Source organism: Carlito syrichta, unplaced genomic scaffold (assembly GCF_000164805.1).
Source record: "Carlito syrichta isolate Samal-C Ts95f unplaced genomic scaffold, Tarsius_syrichta-2.0.1 Scaffold304516, whole genome shotgun sequence".
Taxonomy (NCBI): domain Eukaryota; kingdom Metazoa; phylum Chordata; class Mammalia; order Primates; family Tarsiidae; genus Carlito; species Carlito syrichta.
Window position 1 is genome coordinate 550,728 of NW_007248612.1, and position 13,797 is coordinate 564,524.

General features: G+C 56.3%; 3 protein-coding genes across 4 annotated transcripts in view; 2 read left to right on the top strand and 1 right to left on the bottom strand.

The window, feature by feature from the left end:
- Window positions 1-1,530, bottom strand: part of MMRN2 (multimerin 2) — an 18,517-nt gene extending 16,987 nt beyond the window's left edge. Inside the window, exon 1 of the mRNA XM_008060119.1 lies at window positions 1,275-1,530. Coding sequence (XP_008058310.1) covers window positions 1,275-1,438 — 164 coding nt within the window. The 5' untranslated portion in view covers window positions 1,439-1,530. The remainder of the gene's footprint in view (window positions 1-1,274) is intronic.
- Window positions 1,531-2,065: 535 nt separating this feature from the next.
- SNCG (synuclein gamma) lies at window positions 2,066-7,087 on the top strand. 2 transcript variants are annotated; one of them, XM_008060110.2, is made up of 6 exons: window positions 2,066-2,080; window positions 2,464-2,748; window positions 3,580-3,621; window positions 3,962-4,089; window positions 6,455-6,526; window positions 6,797-7,087. In XM_008060110.2, exons 2-6 carry the CDS (start codon window positions 2,628-2,630, stop codon window positions 6,815-6,817), a joined length of 384 nt encoding a protein of 127 aa, XP_008058301.1. In that variant the 5' UTR covers window positions 2,066-2,080; window positions 2,464-2,627; the 3' UTR covers window positions 6,818-7,087. The 2 variants fall into 2 exon arrangements, with proteins under 2 accessions (XP_008058301.1, XP_021569075.1); XM_021713400.1 differs by lacking the exon at window positions 2,066-2,080 and having other exon boundaries at window positions 2,504-2,748; window positions 3,914-4,089.
- A 6,238-nt stretch (window positions 7,088-13,325) lies between these two features.
- ADIRF (adipogenesis regulatory factor) overlaps window positions 13,326-13,797 on the top strand; it is a 2,476-nt gene continuing 2,004 nt past the window's right edge. Inside the window, exon 1 of the mRNA XM_008060111.1 lies at window positions 13,326-13,470. Coding sequence (XP_008058302.1) covers window positions 13,410-13,470 — 61 coding nt within the window. The 5' untranslated portion in view covers window positions 13,326-13,409. The remainder of the gene's footprint in view (window positions 13,471-13,797) is intronic.

Consider the following 13,797-nt stretch of genomic DNA (forward strand, 5'->3'; position numbering starts at 1 on the left):
GCCACTGCACTCCAGTCTGGGCGACAGAGTGAGACTTCAACTCAAAAAAAAAAAGTCTATGGGTAAATGTAAGTCACCCCCGACCCTCCAAATCCATAGAGAGTCCCTCAACTAACCAAGGTGATGTGTGGATGGGGGTGAGGAGCACTAGAGGGTGAGGGTAGGAGCATCGGGGGATTGCGGCTGTGTGGAACCCTCAGAGGGTCGAGTGGAGCTCAGGAGTCAGATCCTCTGTAAATGGGAGTGTGGGGGCACTAACTGAGATCACACTTGGCAAGGTGCTTGGCCCAGAGACCAGCCCGGTAAATGGCACCTTCTGCTCTGACTGTGGGGTGGCTGGAGATGAGGTTACCCCAGACCCTGAGAGGAACCCAGAGCCCCAGCACCTTATCAGCAGGTGGGAAAAAAATCAAGGTATCCTGGGTCCATTTGCAGGACCATCTTGCCCATTTGCAGAGGGATGCCAGGGCAGAGCTCTCTGGGTACCTCTGCCCTTTCTGTGCTTTGGCAAGTGGGGATCCCTCTCGGCTCACTGCTGGGTAGTCAGGGCCAGGTCCCTGGAGAACTCTTATCAAAATCCTGGCCAGACGCGGTGGCTCATACCTATAATCCCAGCACTTTGGGAGGCTAAGGGAAGAGGACTGCCTGACCCCACAGGTACAAGACCAGTATAGGCAAATTGGTGAGACCTCATCTCTACAATAAATAAAAAAATTAGCCGGTTGTGTGCTTGTAGTTCCAGCTACTTGGAAGGCTGAAGTGGAAGGATCACCTGAGCCCAGCAGGTTGAGGCTATAGTGGCTGTGAGCATGCCACTGCACTCCAGCCTGGGTGACAGAGTAAGACTTTGACAAAAAATAAACAAAGAAACAAACAAACACACATACACAACCAAAATTCCATCCCCAGGAGCATCTGTCCTCAATGCCATAATCTTGGCTATCCTTGCTGGGGCTCAGCTTTCAGAATTGATCTCTTTCGAAGAACAGGAGGCATAGCCAGGCCAGCAGGAAAGGTCTTAGAGGCACAGACCCTCGGGCCCCATGCAGAGTGATTGATAGTAGAAGCTGCTCCCCACCTGCCCAAAGCTCCATTTCCTGCCACGAGTTGGGCAGGAAATGCCCTGTCATCCAAGGTAAACCCAAGAGTGCTCAGCAGATAGACACTATTGACCATTTCACAGACAGGGGCTGAGGAATGGAGAGGCCCTGCTCTGGCTGGGCTGGGACTCAGATCCTGAACCATGACCTCTGCCAAGATCCAGGCCCTCTTACCGTCCGACGTGTTCCCTGCCGGTGTCCTCAGCCTCTGCCCTCCAGGACCCAGGCAGCCTAGGGCTGTGTGGATCAGAGAACCTAGTGCTGGAAGCCTGGGCCCAGGCCCCAAGTAGCCCCCAGCCTAAGGACCCCCCAAGGCCAAGCAGCAGAGTCAAAATCATCTTGGTCGTGGGACAGGCTTGGGCTCGGCTCAGCTTAGCTTCAGTCTCGGCAAGTGACTCCAGAAACTGCCAGTGACGTCGTCTTCAAGTTAGATCTCAGAAGGGAAAAAAAACATGAGGACAACAAAGAGAGGAAGTGGCCTGGGCCAGCCCACCGGGTGAGCCTCGTCCGGCTCCCCCACCCCCTGGCTGGCTCCCACAGGGGCTGTCAACCACACAGGCCAGTTCATATACCCTGAAAGGACTTGGCTCAGGGACACAGGAGGTATGGGAAACACAAGTGGTGGCCCCACCAAACACGTCCCCATGGGAACCTGCAGCCTTGGAGCCACACGAAGTGTATAAGCTTCGAGGTGGGGCTCAGGAAGCAGTTGGGTCGGTCTCAAGGGACCTGATGCCCATCCACACTGCCGACCAGGAAGTGGGGGCAATGTCATGCCTCCGCAGCACTTTTCATCACTGAGCTGTGGGAGCCAGCAGGTGGGTGGAGGCTCAGAGAAGGAAAGGAGCTATTCTGGGGTCACACAGCATGCAGCCAGAGGCCAAGTCTTGGGGCAGCACTTTGTGTGCCTCTCTCCCCACCCCCCAGTTCCTCCAACTGGTTTTGCTGGAGCCTGGGGGTTAGAGGCATCCAGGATGCTGGTGGGTAGCTGGGCAGCCCAGGCTGGTCGGGGAGGTTGGCCACTCTCATATGACAGGCCTCCGTGGTCCTGACCCCTGCCCTACCTAGGATACTGGCCAAGGCACCTCCCCTCTCTGTGCCTGTCTCTCTGGCTATAGCACAGACATAGCAGCCCATGGGCCCAAGTGCACCCAGCCAGGACTGCCCCTTTGAGTGGGCAGGGCAGTAAATGAACGAGGGGCAGGGATGGGTTAGGAAGAGTCCAGCCTGCTGTGGCCCCTCCCGGAGAGCAGGGGGCAGGAGGGCAGGGCTGAGCCAGCAGAGCCCCAGGGGGCCTGGTCCCTGCTGCCCCACCCTGGAGAAGGTGAGGGCTGGCCTCCTTCCCCACCCCCACCCCACGCAGGGCTGGCTGGGCTCCAGCTGGCCTCTGCATCAATATTTCATCGGCATCAATAGGAGGCAGCGGGGACAGCCGCTGCGGCAGCACTCGCTCCAGCTCCAGCCTGCAGCTCGCAGGGAGAGTCCCGCTTCCATCCTGCTCACAGTAGCCCAGCCCGGCACACCACCATGGATGTCTTCAAGAAGGGCTTCTCCATTGCCAAGGAAGGTGTGGTGGGCGCCGTGGAGAAGACCAAGCAGGGGGTGACAGAGGCAGCTGAGAAGACCAAGGAAGGGGTCATGTATGTAGGTGAGTGGGTCAAAGGAGGGTGCGGCAGGGCAAGGCAGCATGGTAGCCAGAGGGCAGAGTGCCTGTTACCTTTAGCCTGACCTTACTCCCCAGCCCTAGGGAAGGATTTTGGGAGGGGCTGAGGCCCTGGCTGTCGAGGTGGGGTCTCCAGGCCCTGGAGCATCCACCGTGCCCTGTACACACCCACGCGTGTTTACCTCTGGCCTCCTCAAAGCCCCAGGCTCTCTCAGATGCAGACATGGTCAGCCACCTGTCTGTGCACACACAAAGACGTGCCCAAACACAGCGGGATCCCTTGAGCCTGCATCCCCTGAGGACCTGAGCAGCCGAGTGCTCAGGTGGGTGCCCCGCCCTCTCTACAGGAGAGCTGCTTCGGCCAGCAGCCAAGCCACAGCCTGCTCTGAGGGAAGGGGTGGACTGGGGAGATGAGACCCAGACTTAGTGTCCCATCTGCCCCCATCCCCCAGCTCCCTTTGAAGGGGAGAAAGGGGAGGCTGATTGGATGACTCAGCTCTCTTCTGTCCTGTCCTGCTGCTGCTTCCGAGGCCTGGGCCACACCCAGGCAGGGTCTGGACCATGGGTCTAGCCGGCGTTCCTACCTCAGGCCTGGTCCCTTTTGTCCCTCTATCCTGTCGAGTCCCCTTCCCATCTGTCCACTTCCTCCAGACACAGCAGGAAGTGGCCCTTTGAAGGGGCTGTCAGCCCCAGACACCATCCTCCACCCTGCCATCAGCCCCACAGCTTGTTCAGCTGTTCTGTGTTGTGTTTGCCCTGACCACCCCAACACCCAGAGGCGGGGGGCCTGGACTGACGGCTCCATTTCCTCCCCAGGAGCCAAGACCAAGGAAAATGTTGTGCACAGCGTGACTTCAGGTGAGGAGACTGAGGACAGGGACACGGGGGCTGGGACCTCCAGGACTCCTGCAGCTTAGTACTGAGGACCCGAGTCCAGGGTCTTTCTGGCCCTCAACTGGGGTCCTAAGCTCTACATGGATCTAGACCCCAGCAGAACCTGAGGTTAGACAGACCAGGGTGGGCTTCTCCTTCCCCCACAACCAGTGTCAGAGCTGCCCTGCAGTCAGAAAAGGGGCAGTTGGGGTCCCAGTAGAGTCAGAACTCTGAGTGCCCTGGGACGGGGCTCTGCGGCCTAACTTGAACAGGTTAGCCCAGTGGGGAGGGATCAGGGCTGAGGCCAGCCAGCATCCTCCCGCAGTGGCCGAGAAGACCAAGGAGCAGGCCAATGCCGTGAGCGAGGCTGTGGTGACCAGCGTCAACACCGTGGCCACCAAGACCGTGGAGGAGGCGGAGAACATCGTGGTCACTACCGGGGTAGTGCGTAAGGTAAGCCCTGGCTATCAGACTGGTTCCATCCTTTCCCCTGAGCCTAGAGAGGCCAGCTGGGGAGGAGGCATATTGCCCCACTCAACGGTCAGGGAAACAAAGACTTAGAGGCTTCATTTTCAACACCCACTGTGTGTCAAGGGCAGGGGTGCAGGTCTGTGCTTGACGTTTCACACCCATTCACAACCAGTTTGGAGCCCATTTTGTAGATAAGAAAAATGAGGTTCAAAACCACGCCCTGTGGATGGCGCTCAGAATTTAGCAGATACCACGTTTTATACGTGAAAACAAGGCCCCACAGGGTGACAGGTAGCTTCCCAGGCAGAGGACATCAGGCCAGAGGGGCCAAGTCACCACCCGCCCTCAGGGTCCTGCTTCCCTTTGGGGAGCAGGCCTGGCTGCCGCCTCCTTCCAGGAGCAGCAGGGAAGCAGCGCCCTCAGGTGGTGGAAAAGCAGTGCAGGCTCTGACCCCACCCTCCACTGCTGCCTTTGTATGTGAATGCCTGTGTGCGGTGCGTGTGAAGATGTGTGTGGGGGATGTGCATGGTGTGCGCTGCCGGCGGCAGAGAGCACAGGAGCTGCAGGCGCTCCCAGGGGATGGGTGTCAGCCAGATGAGCTGTCCCAGCACCTATCACAGAGCAGGCTCTGCTTGAAGCATTTTATGCTTATTAGCTCACTTAATCGGAAACTAAGGCCCAGAGAGATTAAGAAACACACCCAAGGTCTCACAGTTGGTCCACATGAGCTTGGAATTTCCAAGGGTGGCCTGTGCCCTAAGAGATCTGTCAGTGCAGGTGATGGCAGACTGGGATTCCAACCTGGTGGTGAGGTATGGATGCTGTATCCAGCTCTCCTACCCGCCACAGGCCCCCTGGGGAAGTAGAATCTGAGAGTTCTAGCACTGAGAACCCCTACTCTGGGGATGGGTGTGAGGGAGTGTGGGGCTGCCCTACCTCTAGCTCCTGAGCAGCCCCCAGGGATCTGCTTCCAGGACTAGCATAGGGTCTCCATGTTTTAGGAGCCAGTTGCTGCCCCCTCTCCCAGTCCCTAGCTACGTAACCTTAGGAAGCTAAGGTTTCCGTTTTCTCACCAGGCTGTGTGATGAGGCAGGGAAAATACCGCCATGAAGGGGCTCTGCCTGGCTCATGGTGAGCACCCAACGAATAAAAGTGACTATCACCATCATCATCATCATCAGTACCCTGGGCAGAAGCCCCATGTGCCCCGGAAGGCTACCTCCAGTGACAGAGGTCCAAGGGTGGGGATGTCCAGGTACTCCTTGAGGATCCTGGAGGAGAGCTGGTGAGCCCTTGGGGCCGCCCCAAGGGAGACTCATTTCCTGGTGACACCCAAAACCAGTCATGACTCACCCCCCTACCCCCAGTGAACCACAGAAGGATGCTGGTTGGCTGGCTGCTCATACCACTGGCCTCATCACCAACCTTGGGGCAACACGACTAGGCCAGTGGTCACCTGCCCTGCTCCTGGAGAGCCTAGCTGACTCTGGTCAACACAGTTCTGCCCCTTTTGTTCCCCACTTAACCGAGAGGCAGGATGATCCTGTGGCACCTTAGAGGTAGCAGGACCCTCTGGAGGTAGGTGCTAAGACCAGTGTCCAGGTCGATCACCAGTCTGGTCCTGCACATGCAGCTGCCATGACCTCTCGGGCAAGGGTCCTGCTGGCCTGGGTTGCAGGGGGATAGAAGAAGACAGGATGTGGCAGAGGATCATGTAACCCCTGCTGGCTCTGACCAGCCTGAGCCCAGAGACCATCTAGGAGGCAGGGAGAGGAACCCATACTATTGGGGACAGGAGTGGACCTGGAACAACTCTGGCCTGATGTCCACAAGCCCCACTGCTTTGAGCTCAAGACCTTGAACTGCATACCTGGCCTCACCTCCCTGGCCTCAGGCCCCTATGTGAACCCCAGTCAGCCTTCCTTATAGGACATCAGGCTCAGTAGGACAAAGGTGTGTACTCATGTGATAATAGGAACACTGAGGGTGGGGACAGGCCTGGGGCTTTCACGGGCCTCTGCCCATCCTCACCCCCACTCCACCTCACCCCACCTGGTTTCCTCATCAAGGAAGCCCAGCCAGGGGCTTCCCAGAGATTGGAGATCAGTTTGGGGGCTGAAGCTGGGCTCCAGAGTACTTGGTACCCCCAAAAGCCTTGGCATCACCAGACAGAGCCCCAACTGTATTCTGGCCCTCTCACTCCCCACCTCCAGCCCTCCAATACAGCAAGTCCCCATGATGGTCTTCCATTCATCTTGAGGCCAGGGTAGTCGAGGCCCCGGTTGCAGGGCGTCTGGTGGTCTCTGGGTCCTCCACATGGCCTCATGTCCCGTTTGGTCCCCTATAGGAAGACTTGAAGCAGCCCACCCCCCCACAGGAGGATGAAGCAGCCAAAGAGGAAGAGGAAGTGGCTAAGGAGGTAGGAGATGAGCACACCATGGGGAGTCCTCAGTAGGGACCCCGACCCCCACAGATCTACTGCTTCTTTCCTAGGGTCCCAGAGCCCACAGGGAGCTGCTGTCTTTCTGCAGCCCCCCACAGGGACTGGGGCCAGGGCCTGAATGTGAGGTCTCCCCATAAATGACTCTCAAGGCGGGGGACAGAGGTGACAGCCTCCCCCAGCCCACTCAGGATGGCCCATGAGGATTGTGGGTCTGGAGCTGTGTGTGTAAGTCATTCTCTCTCCCAGGCCCAGAGTGGGGGAGACTAGAGCCTGCAGGTCAGCACAGAGGCCCCGAAGGGCACTCCTCCACCTTGGACCCCACCCCTTCTGGCACGAGGAGAGCCCGCCCTGGCGTGTGACCCACAGCTGCTCAGACTCCCCGTGCCCACGCCCGGCTGCCCCCAGGCCTGACCTCTCATGCTGCTGCACTGCCCTCACTGTCCTCCCTCACCCTCTCCCGCCCTCCGGCCCTTCTGACCCCAGATGCTGCTGTGATTTTTTTTCTAATTATTCCAAATAAACTTGAGCCCCATCCCAGTTGTGCTTCTGCTCTATGCTGCTTTGCTCAAACAGAGGTTCCCTGAGCCCTCCCGGGAATAGGAGCTGGTTCAGCTTGTTGATGTGACCAGGTACCCTACAGACACATAGGGTGTTTCTGGAACAGAAACAGAGCAGGCCCCGCCTTCAGGAACACCCTGTATCCCAACCCATCCCTTGCCTTTAACATGGAGGATACAGCCATGCCTTCGACACCCCCAGTCAGCAGGACACACAGTCCTGTCCACAGGGGCAGCGTGAGTTCATCCTCGGGGGCCAGGGAGGGAGCTCACCTGTCTGCTTTGTGTCTCTGAGGAAATGGCATCAGCAGGAGGTGAAGATAAGCTCCTGGGCCTTCCCACCCTGTGCATGCCTGGCTCCAGAGACCTGCAGAGAACAGAGATACCCACACCCTCCCTGGAGCAGATGGTAGCTTTCAAAGATGGGGAAACCTAGACCCGTAATGAGGAAGAGGAGCACTCTGCCAGCGGAGATATGAGGTGACCCCAGGGCACCTCCTACCGGGTCCCACCCAGCCTCAAGTCTGTCACCCAAACTGGAGCTGGGCTTTCCCCTTCTGTACCCAGAAGCCTGTCAGGTGTCATTAAAAAAATATAACAGCTGAGGCGAATGAGAGTAAGCCTCACCTCGAGAGAAGACTAGTAGAAACTAACATTTGCCGAGTTCCTCCCAGGCGTCACTGTTTTGAACAATCCTCAGAACAAATCTATCAGGTAGGAGTTGGAATAACCCCAGTTTGACTAAGAAGCACAGGACTGGGCACAAGCCCAGGTCGTCTTACCCCAGAGCCACCTGGTTGACTCCCAAGCTTGCTGTGACCACTGGAACTGCTTGGGTTCCAGGGCTTATGGCAGATCCCCCAACACTGAAGGTTTCAAAGTAACCCAGGGACCTGGTCAGTGTCCTATGTGACGGGCTGTTTGCATCGTGTCTGGTGGTCTTATTCAGAGTCAGCTGAGCAGAGACCAGGATTCCCTGGGACCCTCCTTTGCTACCCAGACAGTTTGGGCTCAGAGCATCTAAGTGACATTCCTCAGGCCTCCAGTCCTGGTTGTTGGGGCCAGAGCTTGAGAATATCCACATACGACATCAGACCCTGCTCTGTCCACACTGCCTTCCCTATCCAGCCTCTGCAGTGGGAGCAGGGGTCAAGGGCAGCCCAGGGGGCTGGGGAGCCTGGTCAACACAGCTGAACTGGGCTGGCTCTGGTCAGCTGGTCATGGGCATCTACTAAGGATGCAGGAAGGACCAAGGGGCCCTTGCATGCCAGGGGATTGTGCTGATCTCCCTGCCCCAGAAACCCCATCATGGGCCCCAGAAACTCTGTCCCAGAAACCCCGTCATGGGCAGGAGTGAAGGAAGAAGCTCAGGGCAAACAGGAGTGTTTCTGCTCCCCAGTCCAGACACATACACATAAGCAGCCCTGTGTGTGTCCCAGGAGGTGGCCACCTGGGGCCTGGGTGTGCCTGAGAGCTCTTTGGACTGTGAGAGAAAGCAAGGAGGAGTAAGGCCAGCTCAGATGACTGGAGGTGAGAGAGAGGACACCTAGGACTGGCCCCTGGGGACAGCCTTCCCCAGGCTCCCAGTGCCCTCCGCCTCTGGTTCACACCTGTAATCTTAGCACTTTGGGAGGCCAAGGAACACACACACACACACACACACACACACTCTCTCTCTCTCTCTCTCTCTCTCTCTCTCTCTCTCTCTCTCTCTCTCTCTCAGGGCCTGCTCCTGGGTTCAAATGACAAACATGGAGGTCTCCCTGTCCCGGGAGTCGCCTTCCCTATCCCGGGAGTCACCTTCCCTATCCCATGGGCACCTGCAGGGGCTCTTTTCTTTTGAAAGAAACCCCTTTCATGGCTGGGTGCAGTGGCCCATGTAATCTCATCACTTTGTGAGGCAGAGGCAAGAGGAGTGCCTGAGCCCAGGGGTTCAATACCAGCCTGGGCAACATGGCAAGACCTCGTCTCTACGATAAATAAATTATTTGGGTGTGGTGGCACGCACCAGTAGTTTCAGCTACTTAGAAAGTTGAAGTGGAAGGACTGCCTGAACCCAGCAGTTCTAGGCTGCAGTGACCATAAGTGTGCTACTACACTCCAGTCTGGTGTAACTAGTGAAACTACAATTCAAATAAATAAACAAACAAACAATAAATAAACAACCCAACTCTTTTTATGTGTCTTGTGCTCTGGGCCCTGTGAGACAGCTTCTGACTTCCCTGGAGGAGTAGAGTCGTCCTTTCCTTTCCACAGGGGATACATCTTTGGATGCCCGAAATCCTAGATAGTACCGAGGCCTCAATATATTGTGTTTCTCTCTCTCTCTCTCTCTGTGTGTGTGTATTAGATATATATATACTAGATATATACATGTCTATTATAAACTTTATAAATTAGGCACAGTAAGAGATTAACAATAACTAATAATAAAATAGAACAATTATAGCAATATATTGTAATAAAGGTTATTTAAAACTTATGAACTGTTTATTTCTGGAACTTTCTATTTACTATTTCAGACCTGGGTTGACCAAGGTATAAGGGTCAAAGGAAAACTTTCCCTTCACCCTCTGAAGTTTTACTGAAAAATCAATTAACAAGGCCGGGTTCGGTGGCTCAACCTGTAATTCCAGCACTTTGGGAGGCCAAGGTGAGTGGATCGCCTGAGCCAGCGGGTTCGAGACCCACCAGGGCAACTTGGCGAGACCTCATCTCTACAATAAATCAAAAATTAGCCGGATGTGGTAGCGAGTGCCTGTAGTTCCAGTTACTTGAAAGGCTGAGGCGGAAGGATTGCTGGAGCCCAGTAGGTCAAGACAGCGGTGGCCGGGAGCAGCCACTGCACTCCAGTCTGGGTGACAGAGTGAGACTCCAACTCAAAAAAAAAAAAAGAAAAATCAACTAGCAAAAGGCAGATTAACAGGAGAAATGTCATATCAATTACCAGGGTGCACAGGGGAAAATCACAGATTGATTGCCCAACCACACAACTGGGTACAGAGGCTTCCGTACCCTTCTTCATAGGGGGAAGGGAGATGGAGAAGTGTGAAGGGGTTTAGTAGTAAATGAATGTTAGGGGAATTCAGTGGGTTTGAAGAACATACAGTGGCCTGGTACACAGTTTATTGGGCCCACAGAGCAGAGGGATTGTGACAAAAGTCTGTCCGGGTGTATTGACAGACTTCGGTCTTTCTTCCCAAGATATGAAAGTTCAGGGTAGATGCTAGTGATCACTGTTTTCTTTGACAGGTGCAGACTTTAGGCAGATAAGGGAACTTCAGAGAACAATTTCATCGTGTGCTTTGGGAAAGACAGAGGACTGAGAGACAGGTGGGGGTGGGGAGGTCAGAGAGCACATGAGGCTTCTTGAGTTCAGCATGTCAAAATGCCATATTCTGGGGAGCTGGTTTCTGTGGGCCAACAGTGGGCAACTGAAACCACTTAAAGCAAAAACCAAAGAAAGTGAAACTATGTCCCTCTTGCAGGGTCCTCTTTGGGCACCTTCAGTCCATTTAATCTTCACAAAAGCCCGGCTCGGTGACTCAGCCTGTAATCCCGCGCCTTTGGGAGGCTGAGGTGAGTGGATTGCCTGAGCCCGCGGGTTCAAGACCCACCTGGGCAGCGAGACCTCATCTCTACAATAAATAAAAAAATCAGCCGGGCGTGGTAGCGCATGCCTGTAATTCCAGCTACTCGGAAAGTCGAGAAGTCGAGGTGGAAGAATCGCTGGAGCCCAGCAGGTCGAGGCTGCGGTGGCCGGGAGCGGCCACTGCACTCCAGTCTGGGCGACAGAGTGAGACTCCAACTCAAAAAAAAAAAAAAAAATCTTCACAAAAACACGGTGGGAAGATTCTGTTATGGGGACACTGAGGATCAGAAAGGTGAAGGGGCCGGGCGCAGTGGCTCACACCTGTAATCTTAACACTTTGGGAGGCCAAGACAGGTGGACCGCTTGAGCTCAGGAGTTCAAGACTGGCCTGGACAACATAGCAAAACCTTATCTCTCCAAAAATAATAATGATAAAATATTAGCCAGGTGTGGTGGCATACACCTTGCAGTCCCAGCTACTTGGGACGCTGAAGTGGAAGGATTGCCTGAGCCCAGGTGGTCCAGCCTGGGCCACAAAGTGAGACCCCCAACTCAAAAAAGAGAGTGGGGAGGTGAAGGGACTTGCCCTAGGGGTATTTGTACCCAAGAGGTTTGACTGTAGTGCCTGCGGCTTGGCCACTCTGAGCTGTCTCTACCTTCACCCACTTGGGGTTGGCTGTTCCTCTCAGAGTCTGCTGCCTTCCTGTCCTCATCACTGCCCTCAGCAGCTGTGAGATAAACTAGAGCAAAGGCCTTCCTGGCTAAAGGGAGGCAGCTACCAATGGGATTTCAGGAGGGCTGGCGGGGATGCAGCAGGGCTGGGCCAGACTCAAATCCCCATAGGACTGGTGACTCCCCAACATGCCTTTGAGCCCAGGGCAGGGCAGGGTTGTGGGCCAAAAGGGGCGGGGGCGGGCCACGGTGGCAGCTCTGTTTGTCAGAGACAGTGCTCCCTCCCTTCCCCCACCTAATCTCATTGTCTGACTCTTGGTCATGCCCAGGGTTGACCTCATCTCCATTAATCCATACCCTGCGTGCGTGCGCACATGTGTGGGCCAGCGGGCACTTCCTGACGCCCCTCACCTGTGGCCGACCCTGCTCATTGAGAAGCAGGTCATGGACCAGTGGAGCAGGCCTGGGTGGAGAGACCTTCCCAGAGCTCCAGAATAGGGGAGACTACAACAAAGGTGGAAGAAATAGACCCAGAGAGGAAGAGTTGGGGTCTCCAGGCTGGACCCAGAGAGCAGAGGGGGTGTGTGGTGGCCTCCAGGCTCCAAAGGCTGACTCTCCAGTGGAAGAGCTCTAGGCAGGGTGGGGCCTGACCCCCTTGCATGTCAGGGGTTGTGTCTCACAGGTTGTTTTGCTGTCCCTGATTCCCTGACTCCACTCAGGCCCAGGTTTCTTTTTCTTTTTTTTAATTTTTTTGAGTTGGAGTCTCACTCCATCACCCAGGCTGGAGTACAGTGGCACGCTCATGGCCACCCCAGCATCGACCTGCTGGGCTATGGTGATCCTTCCGCCTCAGCCTTCCAAGTAGCTGGACCTACAGGCGTGTGCTATCGTGCCTGGCTAATTGTTTTTTACTTTTTGTAGAGACGAGGTCTTGCCAAGTTGCCCGGGCTGGTCTCGAACCCGCGGGTTCAGGTAATCCACTCACCTCGGCCTCCCAAAGTGCTGGGATTACAGGCTGAGCCACTGAGGCCATTCAGGCCCAGGTTTCTAACTCCCCTCCTAATGCCCCCATGTCATCCCCTAGCCCCACACACACTGTCCCAGGAAAGGTGTCCTGAGCAGACTGGGCGCATTCCTGTTCCCTGTGAGCTGTGCTTCCTGTCCAACTCTTGAGGCCTTGGTGACCGAGGGCAATCTCCTTGCCTGGGCCAGGCGCACATGGACTGCCCTTTCCCTCTCCCCTTGAAGTTGCATTTTCTGTAGGTGTTCACTCCAGTATCTTGCCTTCCAGAGGAAATATTTACCTGACCCTCCCCTGTCTGCATCAGTTGGGCAGATGACCAGTCTGCAGTGTCCCAGCAGGGGGCTTGGGGCCTGGGACGTGGCTGTTGCAATGGCCTAGAGTTTACACTCCACCTACGCAGATTTGGCTCCTGTCAAGTGAGCTTGGGCGAGACCTAACCCACTCTCTCTCTCTGCCTCAGTTTCTTCCTGTAAACTGATGCCATTAATAAAAGCACCATTTCATGAGGTGGCTGTAAAGATTATACAAGAGGCTGTAGAGCGTTAGGCAGCGTCCGGCAGAAGATAAATGCTCAATACAAGGCAGCTGCTGTTATTAATGCCAACTTCAGTCTTCAGCGCCCAACCTGGCGCTGACCCCGCCTGATCCCGGTTATGGGGTCCCCAAGATGAGGAGGAAAGGGTCAGGCCAACCAGGTGGGAGAGATGTGTATGGCCCTGACCTACTCCAGCCCCTCTACAGTGCTTAGCCCCTCTTGGGACCGTGGTTCGGACCACCCCTTCCCCCGCGGCCCCCCTGAATCCAGGATGTGTTCTCCGACCGGCGCCGCTGGAGCAGGGCCCAGTCACGCCCCAGAGTCTGACTGCCGGGAACCGCCCGCGCCCCCCTCCCCTCCGCGGGGCGGGCCGACCCCGGGGCGCCTTAAAAACCCGAACTGGCGCTGGTAGCCGCTGCTCTGGGCAGGATCCAACGTTGTCGCGGCTGTCCTTGAAGACCCCGCACAATCCGTTGGCCATGGCCAGCAAAGGCTTGCAAGACTTGAAGCAACAGGTGGAGGGGACCGCCCAGGAAGCGGGTGAGGACGGCGCGCGCGATTTGGGGCACAGGCAGGGGCACTCGCCTGGACGCGCGTGGACAGAAGCAGCGGGTCTACGCAGCCTGCAAGTCTGCAGACGGGCCGCTCGGGATCGCAAAGGCAGTCCCCTGAGATGGACAGGCGAGAGGGGTGGGAGGGACGCCCACCGTGACCAGAAGAGGGATGATGCCCCAAGGGAGGTGGGGAAACAGCGGTGTGAGGGGCCCGGGGTCGCGCGTTGGACTAGCTGGAGCCCATGCGAGGAGGAGGCCTGAGGGTGGAGCCGCCCCGCCCCGGCCCTTGGGCGAGTGCCAAGGCCCACGGAGA